Source organism: Perca fluviatilis, chromosome 9, assembly GCF_010015445.1.
Source record: "Perca fluviatilis chromosome 9, GENO_Pfluv_1.0, whole genome shotgun sequence".
In the NCBI taxonomy this organism is placed as follows: Eukaryota; Metazoa; Chordata; class Actinopteri; order Perciformes; family Percidae; genus Perca; species Perca fluviatilis.
In genome coordinates, this window is record NC_053120.1 from 30385860 (window position 1) to 30403100 (window position 17241).

Consider the following 17241-nt stretch of genomic DNA (forward strand, 5'->3'; position numbering starts at 1 on the left):
AACTGCACTGCAAAAAGAAGCCTTAGTAGTGTAGGATATTAAATGTTTCAATCAATAACACCAACACATAGATCTAAGCCCTGGCTTGTTTATTCTGTGGGACTAACAGCTATGCTAACACCCCAACTACTAAGCATTCTGGGAAGGGGTGTGTAATTGCCATTGTCTACATCAGAGCCTGGCATTTGGTCTTCCACGGACTACATGTAGATCCCTGCGGTTTGCCCATATTGTGTAGTATTACTTGAAAAGCTCACTTCTTTCACTTGCACTTTTACTTAGTTTGACAGATGTCACTTCAGCTTCTTAAAGTCGCTCAGCTGTTTCTTATCTATTTACTGTTCATCCATTCTCACTATAATGTTTAATGCAAAAGTAAATAAATATATTCTGCTGCCTTGTTAGTCCCAAAAGATGTATTCGCTATTACTCGCTAATGTATTGTATCTTCCTCCTGCATCTATACTGGGGGTCAGAGTAAAGCTTGTGTAGATTTCTTTAATACTTACATGGCAATCTCTTGTCTTACAGATACAACTTGCAAAAGACACTTGACAACAAAGTGTAGGGTAGTTCCGTGTGTTAGTTACAGAAGCATCTGGCCATGAACTCCCAGAAAACCAATTTTACACTCAGAAAAGTGTCATTATAACTGCTAATTTAAGCACTACTTTTATCTAATAGCTCTACTCATAAGTCACAGCACAATAAGGTTTTATACTTCTGAACTCATACAATATTATGCTCAGCTTTGTTTTAGGTGAGCAATCTTGCAATATAATATATTTAATGGAGAATTGCTCAGTTGTAGTTTGTGTTTGCCTCTGCCATTTAATAGCACACATCTAATTTCCCCAGTTTTGTCATGGTCATCAAGTTACCCAAAAAAAAAAAAAATAAAACTATACACAACAGCGTCGGCCTATATTGTTGGTTTCCTTTTATTCCTGAAAATCTTACCCTCAAATATCTTTATCAAACCTGACGAGGCTTACTGTGACCATTTCTTACAGTATAGTAGTACTTTCTGCACTTTAAGAGGTGTCGTCCACTAACGTTACATTTGTCCACAGAGTCGCGTTGTTGTTGTAATTTGCAAGTCACTTCTCCGCAGTTAAAGTTAAATATATCCTTGGTTTGAACACAGCCAATGCCACTGCTGAGCAGTTAAAGTCCTTTGCTTAAGCTGCACATAATGCTCACATCTATCAAAAACTGTTTTGGTTTACAGACAGTAAACAGAGGACCGGTGCATTAGACTAAGGAGAACTCTCTTAAATTACTCCTTTTATGGCTCGTTTGTGTTGTAAGCTGAAATGGAGCTCTAGCATCAAATGCAACAGTATACAGTGTATTTGTTGCAGAAACTTTAACGTTGGCGAGCTCGACGAGTGTTAACGTAACGTTAGAGTTAATAAGTTAATTCGAAATTGCCAAGCAGAAAAATTGTCATCCACCCTTAAATTATATTTTGTTTCCAGGCGATATCTTGCGCCCATAGCGAACCAGTTAACTAGTTTTTCCAACACTAAGCTAACCTTACAATGACAGGACTGGCAACCAGTGATTAAACTAATAATGAGACTAACAAATTCAAGAGTTAAGTATTGACAGTCTACTTTTTATATGTAATGTCATACAATTTACTTGGAATGATACAGTGATAACTGAAAGTCGTTGTATGAGTTAGCTAGTGTTCATTCCAGTACTTAGTCAGAGCCCGAAAAAACAAGAACATCCTTTATCGTTAACGTTACCTTGAAGCGTTTTTAACCAGCCGCAGCAAACGTCGTCTGCTTCCCATGCACAAAAGTATAGTCCTACTATTACAAGAAAAAGACTGGTTTTCGAAGACGTTACCCGAATACATTAGCTATATTTTCAATTTTAGCATAGCTAGGTTTCCATTTGAAAGCTAGCCAGTGCTTAGTAAGCTAGCTAGTTTCCATTGACTCTACGGTCCAGCCCATGCAGCTGTATAATACGTGTAACGTTACACAAATGTCTGCAAAGTTTAGACAGACGGCGGAGGCCTAGCTAGTACCAAATGTTTACATCTCACAGAGCATGCGCCCTCAGCTTAAACTTAACAACACTACCACCAAGTGTTCCTGATGTGAAACTGCACTGAAGACTGTTCCAATTTCAAAACGTAGCTAGGCAAACATTGGTAATTGTGACAAGGCCAATGTGGTGCACTGACCATAGCCTATAACACAATTTGCCTTGTGATGGATGAACATTCTAATGCGGGGTCAAGCAAGTCATTCTGGTTGGACCATAACAGCATCACTGTAGGCTGACGTTACTCTGTAAAACTTGTCTTTCAAAACATTAGTTGTGTAACGTTATTTATTCAGAGGGCATGTCAGCATGTCCCATTACTGACGTGACGTCTATTTCAGTTTTTAGCCACAGTAGGCTACCTCCTTGAGGCTAGAGCTCCCACCAGATCTTAACACTGATCAGATATTCACCTACACTGCTGTGCCTGACATTTTACCCTGCTGGCTTTTCACCATGGAACAGTTTTACAATTTATGCAATAGATTGTTGAAAAGATAACCCAATAAATGGATGGTATGTAGATTAGGTGACATCAGTTAAATGGATAACTGTAGGCCTATTCTATGCTGTAGGGATGCAGGTATGTAAAAGAATCATAACAGTCTTACCTATTCAGACATTTGACATTACATTCTAAAAAGTCTAGTGATGTGCGCTAGCAGACTGTTAGAAGTGTTGTTACAAATGTGGATTTAACATTTTCATGAACACAATTCTTTGGGATACATCTATTGCCAAACAGACAATAATAATATTTAGAGCTAGTTGATTTCAAGTTCTTAATGACCTCAATCTGTTACGTTTATTCTGGGGTAGACCATATATGACAATGTGTTCAGGAAACAGGAGGCAAGAAAAAGGGACATCTTAGCCAAATTTCTTTTAGTCATTCACCACATATACTGTACAATTAGGCTTATGTCACTTCACTGGAGACATTTACATGCCAGGTAACATACGTTGCTTTATATGTGTAGTGCTTATCTAATCAGCATTTGATCTTTTATAACTTACCTGAGGTTCATTGCTGAAAGAAAAAAATACTTCTGTTCAAGCAGACTGGAGGTTCAAACACTGTTGTCTCAGTGCTCTTAAAGTTAAGGCATTTGTCCTCAAAAAAAACATTAATCAATTTATGAAAACTCAGTTCTTACTTCGTGGTTAGTCCTCAAACAATAAAACCATGAATCTAAATTAGTATTAAATCTATCTATAATAAACTAGAAAATGACAGAGCTGCTTCGCTCTGTTGGATAGATTCACACAACTGGCTTTCACTGAGCGAGAGCTGTCAGTAGAAACTCATGATGAAGTAACCATATCACAGCAAAACTTTAATGAAAATGTGACTAAGCAGAGTGCCTTGATTCACATACCCAACAGTCCTAAAACCTACTTTTCAGGTTGTACATGGGAGCAGTGCCAGTGACGCATATCTTTTGTTGGTTGTAAGACACTCCTCTGCTCATAGAAGTAGCTGAAAAGCAGTGGACATATGTTAGACTTGGCAACACCAAGGAGACTGTAGGCCACTGAATCTTATATGCTGTCACAACAATCGTATCTAAGTCTGTCAGGCATAAATAATTGAACACAGCGTGAAAAAGTAAGTCTCAGTAATGTGTAAAAATCATTGAGTGACTAAGCCCCTATCTCGCTCTGCCAGATCTCCACAGCGCTGTGGAGTACATTCCTACAAGAATTCAATTAAGTCACCAAGTCCCTAAAAAAATTAAATGAAAATAAATGCAGCATTATATATATCACCTTAAAGATTATTAGGAACACCTGTAAGATTTCTCGTTAATGCAATTATCTAATCAACCAATCACATGGCAGCTGCTTCAACGCATTTAGGGGTGTCGTCCAGGTCTAGACAATCTCCTGAACTCCAAACTTAATGTCAGAATGGGAAAGAAAGGTGATCTAAGCAACTTTAAGCGTGGCATGGTTGTTGGTGCCAGACAGGCCCAATCTGCTCAGTTACTGGGATTTTCACGCACAACCATTTCTAGGGTTTACAAAGAATGGTCTGAAAAAGGAAAAACATCCAGTGTGCTGCAGTCCTGGGGGGTGAAAATGCCTTGTTGATGCTAGAGGTCAGAGGAGAATGGGCAGACTCATTCCAGCTGATGGAAGATCAACTTTGACTCAAATAACCACTCCTTACAACCGAGGTATGCTGTAAAGCATTTGTGAAGCCACAACACAAACAACCTTGAGGCGGATGGGCTACACCAGCAGAAGACCCCACCGGGTACCACTCATCTCCACTAAAAATAGGAAAAAGGGGCTACAATTTGCACAACTCACCAAAATTGGACAGTTGAAGACTGGAAAAATGTTGCCTGGTCTAATGAGTCTCGATTTCTGTTGAGACATTCAGATGGTAGAGTCAGAATTTGGTGTAAACAGAATGAGAACATGGATCCGTCATGCCTTGTTACCACTGTGCAGGCTGCTGGTTGTGGTGTAATGGTGTGTGGGGGATGTTTTCTTGGCACACTTTAGGCCCCTTAATACCAATTGGGCATTGTTTAAATGCCACAGCCTACCTGAGCGTTGTTTCTGACCATGTCCATCCCTTTATGACCACCATGTACCCATCCTCTGATGGCTACTTCCAGCAGGATAATGCACCATGTCACAAAGCTTGAATCATTTCAAATTGGTTTCTTGAACGTGACAATGAGTTCACTGTACTAAAATGGCCCCCAAAGTCACCAGATCTCAACCCAATAGAACATGTTTGGGATGTGGTGGATGGGAGCTTCGTGCCCTGGATGTGCATCCCACAAATCTCCATTAACTTCACTTATTACTCTCAATAACTCAACTCAATAACTGTGACTGGTATTGTTTGCATTCATACCCATATCTCAAGATATACTCTACTGCAGGGGTCTTCAATGTTTTTTAGGCCAAGGCCCCCTTAACTGAAAGAGAGTTGGAGCTGGGACTGTCTACTGCATATATTGTATAAAATGAAGTTGCACATTAAAACTGGGCCTACGATAACGTGTAGGGTGGCCTAAAGCCTTTATACATACTTTTTTGCATAAAAAAATTTAGATATTAAAATAGCCTGCAAAAGAAGGAGAAGCAAAAGCACTATGAGCAGTTGAAAGAGTGTTGTTTGAAAAAAAAGAACATATGGAACAGTAAAGAACAAGTGATTAAGTTAGTGTTGGGTGCTACACATATTTATACTGTTAGACAGTTAGACAGTCTAAATTTGTCAACTGTCAGATATTTTGCCATTGTTATGGAAGTTTCTTTTGCAGCAAGGGGGGAAATTTCAGAGTTTAGTAAATTGAAACAAGACAGACTGAGAAGGACGTGGTCGAGCCAGAGAGGCCCAGGCGGGTACCGTGCAAAATAATGAGCCCAACGAACCAGACCAGTGTTGATACTGCAAGGACTTTGGACATTGGGTATGTAAATGCCCGAAGAAAAAGCAAAAAACCTCAGACAGAGAACATCACCTGTCCCTCTGTTTGAGTCCAAAAAACTGATGAGGAAGGCAGTACACACACACACACACACACACACACACACACACACACACACACACACACACACACACACACACACACACACACACACACACACACATTTGACAATGGAAAAACATGGAAGACGCAATTGGTAAAAATAGATATAATCATTAAAGTAATTTGTGTATTGTGATTAGGTTGTAATCAAAAGGGTGGAATGTAATGGCAAAAATTACATTTAAGCATAATTCCTTGTATTTTTATGTTTTAAATGCTGAAAGAGTTTCTCATTCCCACATGCAGATTTTGATTCTAACTTTGTGAGACATCCAGTCTGGAACATAATGTGAGCACGGTTTGTCTGAACAGATAGGGGCTACAAGGTCGCCCTAAAACTCTCTAGTTTTCCCGTGCCAGTTAAGATGTAACTGGGGGGTGAAAGTCGTACCGGGAGGAGGAGGCGAAATGGCTCCAAGATGTCTCTTGTATTTCTCTGATTGTCTTCATGTGTATCAGATTGCCTGTAAGAACTGTAGCGTCATAATAATCTAAGTGCGTGTGTGCTGTCACTCTGAAGATGCATATAAGCCTAGTGTTCTTGTTCACTCATTTGAGAAACTGACTCCACAGTGGGCTGGGGCCTTTTGTGAAATCATGTTGCTCCTATATTTGCAAATATATCTTTTTTAATAAAATACAAAAACCCAACTTGGTTTTAGTCTCAGTCTGTCTTATTTGTTTCAATTTACTAAACTCTGAAATTTCACCCCCTGCTGCAAAGGAAACTTCCATAACACCATACCATTTATACCATGGTAACCATCCCTTTGATATCTGTGGATATCCAGCTCTTTGTAGACAATATTGCAAATTAATTACCAGGATTGTTTTATTTATTTATTTGTACTTGTTTTTTTACTTGTTTTCCTACTAATGTCTCTCATGAAAAAGGCTTATTGTTCAGAACTCAATCAATAAATCAATGTAAGTGGCATAATATCATTTATGCACACAATAGGGGCAGAATCAGGCTAAATGTGTCTTAATTTTAGTTTTGCCAAAGGAACTTGGTGTGAGGTAGCAATAGAGGGAATGAGAGATCCGGGCACCACACCCTTCACTTTGAGTGTCATAAATAAACAACTAACCTCACTATAACCCAGTAATATGGACAGAATATTAAAATCTGAAATAGTCGGGGAAAAAAACAATAAAAGTTAAAAGGCAAAAGCAAGGCAACTTAGCACATTTCAGCAACAAGGCAATTCAAACTGCTTTACATAAAACATCAAACAGCAGTTAAAACACTTTAAAACATTGGTTAAAGATAAAAAGATATAAAAACAGCTAAACTAGAATAAGATATTAAATAAAACTAATTTAATCTGAGCGTTGACTTTTAATTGTTCCTCATTGGCTCAAAAAACAACTACTTTAGTTTTGTCTTTGTTTAATTGAAGACAGTTATGCCACATCCAAACTTTGATTCATTGAATGCATTTACTCAGAGTTTGTATTGGACCATAGACCCGGTGATATGGTTATGTACATTTATGTGTCATCCGCATATTTGTCCGCTGTGTAATTACCTATGGACACAAAGTAGTCCCAGTTATTAGGATTCAAACCAGTTTAGTACTGTGACAGAAAGTCCAGCCCAGTTTTCCATTCGGTCTATAATATGTTGTGGTTGACCGTGTCAAATGCAGCACAGAGATCAAGTTATGGACCTTTTTCACAGCACACATTTTTTGACTTGTCATAGTAGGAAAAGCACAGCTGTGACCATTATCCGATTTTATGTAGGATGGGTAATAGGAGCTGCAATGTGAACCAGAGTTTCTCTGAAAGATGGAATTTTAATAAAGCTGATTGGATAATGTTTACAGTTTTAAGTGATAGGAATATGGGTCAGGTTGAGGTGATGGATGATGTGGATGAATTTGCAGAAAATATTAGTGTGGCTATGGTGGAAGCTGCAAGAGCTTCTATTGCCGAGTCGAGGCCGGGAAGTACGAGGCGGAAATTGGTACCATGGTGGACAAGTGACTGCACGCAAGCAATAAACACTAGAAATAAAGTATTTACAGAGTTTAAAAATAGTTTAAGCTTTCAAAAGTATATGGAATATAAAAGAGAGCAGGCTAAGGTGAGGAAAGTAATTAAGAAAGTAAAAAAGAATTACTGGATATAATATTGTAACACTATAGGACGACAAACCCTCCGTAAATGATGTGTGGAGAGTTGTTAAAAAATGAGTGGGGTTCAACGCAATCTTGGAGTTATCCAGTCCTTAAGAACGGTGAGACTATGGCAGTGAAGGATGGAGATAAAGCAGCGTTAATGGTCAAAGATATAGCTAATGTTCATAGTAGTTTTAACTTAACTGAAGATGAAAGACATAAGAGAGGCAACAAAAAGACAGTACCAATATCTTTTAGAAAATGTAGAGGATCGAGATGATAGCTTGAATGCAAGTTTTTCACTAGGTGAACTAAAGAAGGTTGTGAGTAAGGCGAAGGTAAAAGCTACGGGAAAAGATCGAATAAGTTATGCAATGTTGAAACATCTCGGTAACGAAGCTCTTCATACTGTATTGGAGTTATTCAATAAGGTATGGGAACAAGGGACAATTCCAAAGAGCTGGAAGATGGCTGTTATTATTCCAATTAGAAAGCCAGGGAAAGATCCTACTGTGGCTTCTAGCTATAAACCAATTGCTTTGTCATCCCACCTAGGTAAGATAATGGAGAGAATGATTGTGGAGAGACTGACGTTTTCTGTTGAGTCTTGAAATCTGATAACGTCGTTCCAAAGCGGCTTCAGGAAAGGAAACTCAATTATGGATCCAGTTATTAAATTGGAGAGTGATATAAGAAAGGCCCAAGTGTGTAAAGAAGTAGTAGCTGCTATATTTTTTGATATGGAAAAAGCGTATGATATGCTTTGGAAGGATGGTGTGTTAATTAAAATTCGAAGGCTTGGAATAGACGGGAAAATGTATTGCTGGATTAGGGATTTTTTAAGCAATAGGCAAATTCAGCTGAGGATAAATAGTAGCTTCTCTGATTGTGTTTTTGTAGAAAACGGTGTACCCCAAGGAAGTGTTATCTCACCAATTTTGTTCTCTATTATGATAAATGATATATATGATATGCTTGATTATGGTATAGGCAAATCATTGTTTGCAGATGACGGCGCTCTCTGGAAAAGGGGTAAAAATGTTCAATTCATTGTTAAAAATTTGCAAAAAGCTATCGACTGTGTAGAAGAATGGGCTGGGAAATGGGGATTCAGGTTCTCTGTTGAGAAAACCAAGGTAGTGTTTTTCTCGTTTAAAAAAATTGAAGAAAGGTTTACGTTGCAATTGTATGGTAGAGATTTAGAAAGAGTAAAATGTGTGAGATTTTTAGGTATGCTTTTTGATTCTAAGCTTACCTGGCATAATCATATTGAAAAGGTAGTTAACAAGTGTAAAAAAGTCATTAATATAATTAGGTGCTTGTGCAAAAAGGAGTGGGGAGCAGATATGACTTCAATGAAAAGATTATATGTGGGATTAATTAGATCTATTGTTGATTTCGGGTGTGTGGCTTATGGGTCTGCTGCAAAGTCTGAATTAAAGAAGCTTGATGTTATTCAGGGTTCAGCCCTTCGGATATGTTCAGGAGCCATGAGAACCTCCCCTATATCAGCGCTTCAGGTTGAAGTAGGGGAAATGCCATTTGAGTTGAGACGACTGCAAATGTCACTGTCATATTTTGTTCATCTAAAAGGACATATGGAAGACCATCCAACTAAAAGTGTCCTCATTTCAACATGGGAGCAGGCAAAAAGTAAGAGAGAGACGTTAAGTGCAAGTATACATGAAAAGGTAAAGCAAGCGGCTGTAGAACATTTCGAATTTGGTCCATCAGTAGTCTATCCACCGCACCCGCCGTGGCTGCTACTGGTTCCAGATGCTGATATAACTTTGCATGAAAAGATAAAAAATTATAAGGGGGATAGTGGACAAATGGCTATGAGGTATGTGGATAACTATTATGGGTATGTGCAAATTTTTACTGATGGGTCAAAGCAACCAGATACAGGGAAAGTGGCAATTGCATATGTGATACCAGAGTTTGATATTAAGTTTTCTGCAAGAGTTTCAGATCATTTATCAGTGTTTTCAGCAGAGTTGATAGCTATTGTGATGGCATTGCAGTGGGTAGAGCAAAGTAAACCGATAAGAGTAGCTATATGCTCAGACTCGTTGTCAGCCTTAGAAAATTTTAAATCAGGTAACTCATGTGAAAGGTCTGATATTGTGTGTGAGATATTGATGTTGTTGCATAGTATTCAAAATGGGGGGACGCATGTAAAGTTTGTTTGGGTTCCGGCTCATGTAGGTATGGTTGGTAATGAGTTGGCAGACAAGTTTGCTAAACAGGCTTTGAAAGCGACAAATATATCTATTCAGTGTAAAATATCAAAATCAGAGGCTAAGTCAATGATTAAAAAACATGTTAAAAAGTTGTGGCAAGATAAATGGGACAGGGAAGATAAAGGGAGGGATTTTTACATTGTAAATCCTGAGGTGGGTCTGGGTCGTTTAGTATTAAGGTGTCGAAAAGAAGAGGGAATTTATACAAGAATGAGAATAGGGCATACCAGACTAAACAAAACATTACAGTTAATAGGAAAACATAATACAGGAAATTGTGAGATATGTAATGTGCCAGAGACAGTGGAACACGTCTTTATGATGTGTAGGAAATTTAATAGAGAAAGGGTTTTTATGAAAAGGAAAAATAGAGGGCAGTGGGGAAAGTTTTATTCTTAGAGATCTTTTGTCTAAGGGCTCTGATCATAGAGTAATAAAGTATATGCTTGCATTTTTAAAGAACACTGGACTCATTGACAGAATATAGGGTTATTTCTATAAATGTTTTATTTTTTTATTTTGTTTGTAGCTTGCAGGCTACAGTATTCTCAAGAATGTAAGCCATAGTGATGATCATGCACAATTTATCTGGAGGGTGGCGGTAGTGCGCTAAGTTAGTCCGCATCCGCCGTTAAACAAGCAACTGAAGAAGAACAAGAAAAGCACAGCTGAAATTGATAACCTTAACGATGGCTCAATTCCATCAAGGGTCCCAGTAGGCCTAAGCTATTTCAGAGAGTCAGCATGCACAATAACAGTGCCTCTCCTAAGTGGAATGCAGCCATCATTAATGGTTTTGAATACACCTGTGCTTTTCCTACTATGACATGTCAACATGCCTGCCCTGAAAAGGGTCTATAGCCTTCTAAGACTGATATTTTGCCACTGTCTATATTTAAGTTGATTCCATTAAAGACCTTTACAAGAGCAGTCTCAACACTGTGGTGTGGTCAAAAACCTGACTGGAAGACATCAAAACAGTTATTTAGTGATTAGAAACTACAATAATTTATTTAGGCTATTGATAAATGATCAGTTTAAAGTTTGAATTAAGTTATAATTGAGTTAGCTATGTGGTTGAAAACCCCTGACACATTCTGCCCCCGTTATTTTTAAGCTACAGTATATGAAAAAAGTTAACAAAACGTTGATTTAAAGGCTATGTAATTATGAAGGGATAGGCCTACATAAATGAGCGATCATGTTGTCGTTTTAATTAAATAGGTTGATGTAAGTGAGAAAAAAAAGAGCCAAAAATACGAGAACGTGGCTTAAATGGTAATATGTCTAAAATGAGAGACCGTGATTAAAATCACAGTTAGACTTTTTCCTGGTTAAAGGAAGATGGAAAAGCGCTGTTGTTTGGGTAAATGGCCGCCCCAGCTCGATAGGGGGCAGAGCAGCATGGCGACTCTGCGGCTCATCCTGTGACACGGTATTTACAGAGCATGCGCATGAGAATCTTCCTTTTTCCAGTGCAGCGGAGTCAAGCCCCAGTCTTTGGCTCCGGGCTCCTTCATAAGGAGACAAAAAGACTGCAAAATGGTTTGTAATTCGTCCCAATATGTGTCTACATGCATACCTAAGACATACAATATGTGCTGTGAGGTGTCAGACATTTGAAAACATGCTGCTGATGTTTAGATGAAGATAGATTGAGTCATGCTAATGCTTACCCTGGTCTGCTTAAACGTGGCCTAATGGCTACCCTCACAAACTCACTGCTTCCTTTTTCCCGTAGACCGCTTTTCTGCAACATTTTCTTTAGTATGTGACCATTGGGTCCCTTAATTCACATCCCCCAAATTTCCTTTTTGTACAGCTTACTATTGGCTCGTTTGCTTATCGTTAACCCTGCCTAGCATTTGTGCTAACTCCTCTCGTTCATTTCCATTGACCTGGCTGGCTAATGTTAGCAACGTATTAAACTAATGTGAAGTTTGCTTTTCTGACTGTGTGGTTTTTCCCCTGATGTTAAGTCAATGCATGTCATCTTGCAGGGTTTTGTTAAAGTGGTGAAGAACAAGGCCTACTTCAAGAGGTACCAGGTCAAATTCAGGAGGAGGAGAGGTGAGACATCCTCTGACAATCCCCTTCCCACCTAATGCTTAAGTATAATTTTTTAAGTAACTGTGTGTTTCTTCTAGAGGGAAAGACCGACTTCTTTGCTCGCAAGCGCCTGGTTGTACAAGACAAGAACAAGTACAACACCCCCAAGTACCGGATGATTGTCCGTTTCTCTAACAGGGACATCTGCTGCCAGGTGAGCACACACTGAATTACCTTTTTTTCATTCAAAGGGACAGGGCTAAGTTTTACCTGTCAACATCTTTGTACGGACAGGGATATGTTTGTATGGACTGCAGTACTTCCAATGTAACCTCAATAAGGTAATTCTATCAAAGAAATTCTATATGGCCTATTCTGACTAATTTAAACAGTCAAGGCAAATCACAATGAGTTTTCCAATTATTGGATGTTTGGTCATATCCTGGAAGGCTCAATCCAAACTGCTTTGCTGTATGTAAAAATAACTTCTGTCTTGTGTAGAACAATGGTCAAGACTTTTGCAGTCCATATCAACATATGAATTTGCAGTAAATTTATGATTACTTGTGATTGCGTTGCAGATTGCCTATGCCAAGATTGAGGGTGATATGATCGTGTGTGCAGCCTACTCTCATGAGCTGCCAAAATACGGGGTCTCCGTTGGCTTGACGAACTACGCAGCAGCCTACTGCACTGGTCTGCTCCTGGCCCGTAGAGTACGTATATACTTGGGTTTTGCATGCGGGTTCTCTGCCTCATATTGACCCCAAATGTTAGTGTCCTGAATGTGAAGAGATTCAGATTAATGGTGAATGCCCTTGGTTTAATCCAGGTTTACTTTTTCTAGTTGAGTTCTCAGCTGTAACCGGGATTATTGTGAAATCAATAATTGGCCACTTGCTTAGTAATCTTGTGGAAACAAAATAAAAGTTGGCTGGTGAACCAGATGTTAATCTTGAATCTCTTGCAAATGTCTGTCCTCAGCTTCTAAACAAGTTTGGCCTGGATAAGGTGTATGAAGGCCAGGTGGAGGTGACAGGTGATGAGTTCAACGTGGAGAGCATTGATGGTCAGCCAGGCGCTTTCACCTGCTACCTGGATGCTGGGCTTGCTAGAACCACCACAGGCAACAAGGTGTTCGGTGCCCTGAAGGGGGCTGTGGATGGTGGCCTGTCTATCCCACACAGGTAACCTGTCCCACTCTCTGTCACACAGGTTGGATTTGATGCTGTGCATGGCAATGTGGGCTATGTAAGAAAAGTAAAGTTTCGTTCCAGAATGACTTTTGAGCCATGTGTCAGCCAGACTGGTGAAAGCCCTAACATTTCTAGAGCTTTACTGTATTCATGTCTGTAAATGAATAGATGCGGTGTTTACATCTAAAATGATAGAAACAGTCATTGTTTCTTGGTAGTTGGTTCTTCTGTGAGAATTTTAAAATGGAAGATATTTTGGCTGTCCATGTTAAGGAAAAAAAGGTGTAAATCACATTTATGACACTTTAATAGAACAGTCATAGTTAAAGGTGGAAGCCATGGATGTGTAAGAGGCAGTAGAAAGTAGAGGGGATGGGAAAAGCACTGATTTAGGTGTGTATTTGTTTGGGTGTTGAGTTCAACTGTTTCTCCTGAATCAGTTGCCATCTTGTTTTATATGCAGTGTTCCTCTAGGATTTTCTTTTTGTTTTTTTTATTTAAATTTTTTCAGCAGGGGGTGGAAAGTGTTAGGGTTGCTAAGTAGTGGTGGTGCCCTACACTTCTGGCCAGCAGCGGCAATGGGAAATGGTGTAGGTGTTATGGGTCCTGAGCCTAGTCCCATATGAACAGATTATAACAGGATCAGCTGGAAAAAGATGTAAAAAGTAACATTGCCTAAGTGAATACAGTGCATCATTGTTTTTAGCAAGTTAGCTTTATTTGCAATGGATCCTTAACGGGATCAATCAACCTATCCTATGTCTTCACAATTATATTCAGCGATATAGTGTCCTTTCTCTCAGAGTTCCATTTCAGTCTTTGAATCAGAATAAAATCTGTTCAGTCCATTCACACTGTCCCTTCACACAAATTTTGCAATGTGCATCTCAGATCAGTTTCACTATGGACCACTACTTTGTCATTACCACACATTAAACCAGCACGGCACTTTAGGATAATTGAAACTGGTGATTTAAAGTTGGATCTCTCCAAAATAAAAATAAAATGCAGGTAGAGGGCAGGGTCTCCATAGATGTAGACAGTACCACTCACTTCTAATGGGTTTTTCAGAGGTTACTTTTGTATTAGTCTTAACCTTTTTTCCAAAGAAAGCATTGCAGATTATACTTTTTTTTTTTACACAAATCTTTTCTCATGAAGTACCTAAAAATGGCTTTCAAGAAACCACATTAAAGGTGGTTTATTAGCTTATACCCCATTCAGACAGACACAACAATGGGGTCACAGCATCATAGGAACCGTAGACCTCTCTCCCTCAATCTGGAGCGTGCAGGAGGCATGACGTGGTTGACACCGGTTACAGAGACTTTCGCAAGTTTGTCAAATGAGTCACTTGCCGTTCTGTGAATTTGTCTGATTTTTCGTCTTGATTTTCGGTGTCAACTCTTGTAGAAGTTCCCGAATCTTGTGGTCTCCAGTTAAACATTTTTGTTGGCATCTTTGTGGCATCTTCTTCAACCACGTTGTTTTACTTCCGGCGGCAGCAGCTGCCTGATAGACTGTCGTCTCGTTTGCTGTGAATTCTCTTCGTGACAGGCTGGGTCAGACAGGGAGCTGGACATTTAGGGAGCAGCGGCCCAGGCTCTCAACTGAATGCCAGTAGTTTGCATTGGAAAGATGCATATACCGGGGTCCGTTTCCAGTAGCTGGAACACCCTGTTTCCACCTAGCATTAAAATGCTACCTGTACCTGAGATACAGTATGGATTTCAGTGGAGCTGCCTGGCCACATGTGGATGTGGTCTGGTGGATATTAGTTTATAGTGTCAACTAGGTTTAAATTAGGTTTATACAGTTTGCTTGCATTTATGAGTAAGCAAGTTCAAAAGGGCGTGCTTGAATGCATTGTGTGAGTTGTAATAATACAGGTGTAGATGGGCCCATATGGAAGTTTATGTAGAGCAGTTTTGATTATTCACAAGTAAGAAATGATTAATTGTACATGATGCAGTGCTGCTTTCATTGTCCCTTGGAATTATGCCTTGACAAAGTGTCTGGCTGTTGTGCTTCGAAATCTTGACTATTGTGATTGTTCTAACATTTCACTGAACCTGCTGGGAATCACTTTTTTTGTACGTTTTTTATTTAAATTTATTTATTTTTTTTCCCACAGCACCAAGCGCTTCCCTGGGTATGATACAGAGAGCAAGGAGTTCAACGCTGAGGTTCACCGCAAGCACATCATGGGCATCAATGTGTCAGAGTACATGAGCTACCTGATGGAGGAAGACGAGGACGCTTACAAAAAGCAGTTCTCCCGCTTCATCAAGAATGGAGTCGCCCCTGATTCGGCAAGTCCTCCTTTGTGCATTGTTAAATTGGCTATCAAAACTGTATAACTGCAGGAAAGTCATTGCTTAGAGGTGCATTAATGCCACCTTGTGGACTGGAGTCGCTACACTATTATAGGCTCTCATCAGCAGGGCCACACGGAATCTGCGCACTCAGAAGTTTCCTCCCAGATTTAAAAAAATAAAAATACAAAACGAGAGGTCCAAGATCAGTGTGAACACTGTGCAAGTAGAGTGCCTTGGACCTTCTCTTTTTGAACTTTTGTGTTACCTTCCAAAGAGCACCTTCATGATTTGTAAGAACTTCCTAGCACTCCAGGCTTCTTCTAAATTTGAAAATACCTAGAATGTTAACACATCTCCACCACAAGCAGTAAAACAGGCTGCTAAAATTTTAATTCTGGATCACCTCTGAAAACTGTCCGGAAAAAATCTACAGTTTCTCTTTGGGTCTGCTCATCAGTCTCATTTGGGAGCAATTGAGTTAAGTTCATCACCTGAAATTCAGTAGTCTGGCGTTTGGCTAAATATCAAACCGGTTTGAAAATGTTGACACTGGCCCGAGCCTATCAAAAACAAATCCATGTCCTATTTATTACTACATAAAAAGGAAAAACATTTGCACTATAACATTTTCCAATCAGATGGGATTTTGATTGGTTGTGACTCTTGGAACTTGGACAATATGCTACACCAGCTGTTGGCATAGGAAAGAAGCAGGACATGTAAAACATCTGGTTAGAAAATACAAATGCTTGGTTCAAGATTTTTAAAGATCTTAGAATGCTTCTTAAATCATATTTTCCCTAGGTGTGGGAATCACCAGAGGCCCCATGATACGATATCACAATACTTATGTCACTATACAATATTATTGCGATTTTAAACCTATTTCGATATTCTGCCATATATTGCAATTTACCTTTTTTATTTTTTCAACTTCAAATTAGGTCTTTGTCAATGTCTGTTTTCTCTAAAAAGATAAATTTCTCCTCAGTATAATTTCCTTGGATATGAAACTTAAGTTGTACCCAGAAACTGATGCGATATAAACTTTTGAACCCGAGTTTGACTGGTCATGTTTCTTTTAGATCGAGGAGATGTACAAAAAGGCTCATGCTTCCATTCGTGAGAACCCTGTCCATGAAAAGAAGCCTCCCAAAGAAGTCAAGAAGAAGAGGTGAGAGATGCTGATTAAAATCATTTCTAGGTTTATTATAAGGTCTCAAACAAGTTTGTTGGAGTAAAATATTCACTTAAGAGTGTGGGTTATATCCACGCAGTCTGAGAGCTCTGATTGTTCAGATGGAATATCGCAACTCAAGCATATGACTATAGTATGGTACAATTTGAAATGCAAGTTAAGCCTATTGAGATGTATGGAAGGTACAAAAAGACGTGCAACATTTGAAACGATAAAAAACTGCAAATGTTAATGGTGCTTGTTTTGTGACCTAGGTGGAACCGTGCCAAGCTCTCTCTGGCCCAGAGGAAAGACCGTGTCGCCCAGAAGAAGGCCAGCTTCCTCCGGGCTCAGGAACAGGAGGATGCTGATTGAGATGCTGCTCCCTGTGGAAATTTGTTCTAATAAATCTATTGAAAAAGAGTAGTATTCTTGAGTACTTATTCATATATTGTACTTGATGTTTCCTTTAGCGTTGTCGGGGCTTCTTGATCACCTTAATTTGGGCATT

General features: G+C 39.2%; 2 protein-coding genes across 3 annotated transcripts in view; one reads left to right on the forward strand and one right to left on the reverse strand.

Annotated features, from left to right (window-relative positions):
• Positions 1–3395, reverse strand: part of evi5b (ecotropic viral integration site 5b) — a 44870-nt gene extending 41475 nt beyond the window's left edge. Inside the window, exon 1 of one of the 2 annotated variants that reach the window (XM_039810674.1) lies at positions 3082–3395. The gene's annotated coding sequence lies outside the window, so the exon portion shown is untranslated. Of the gene's footprint in view, positions 1–1757; positions 2046–3081 lie in introns of those variants that run through there. The other variant, XM_039810673.1, reaches the window with a different exon arrangement.
• An 8013-nt stretch (positions 3396–11408) lies between these two features.
• Positions 11409–17153, forward strand: LOC120565665 (60S ribosomal protein L5). Its single transcript, XM_039811588.1, has 8 exons — positions 11409–11535; positions 11991–12060; positions 12138–12253; positions 12621–12755; positions 13024–13226; positions 15370–15547; positions 16639–16727; positions 17006–17153. The coding sequence occupies exons 1-8, from the start codon at positions 11533–11535 to the stop codon at positions 17103–17105; spliced, it is 894 nt and encodes a 297-aa protein (XP_039667522.1). The 5' UTR covers positions 11409–11532; the 3' UTR covers positions 17106–17153.
• Positions 17154–17241: the final 88 nt, after the last annotated feature.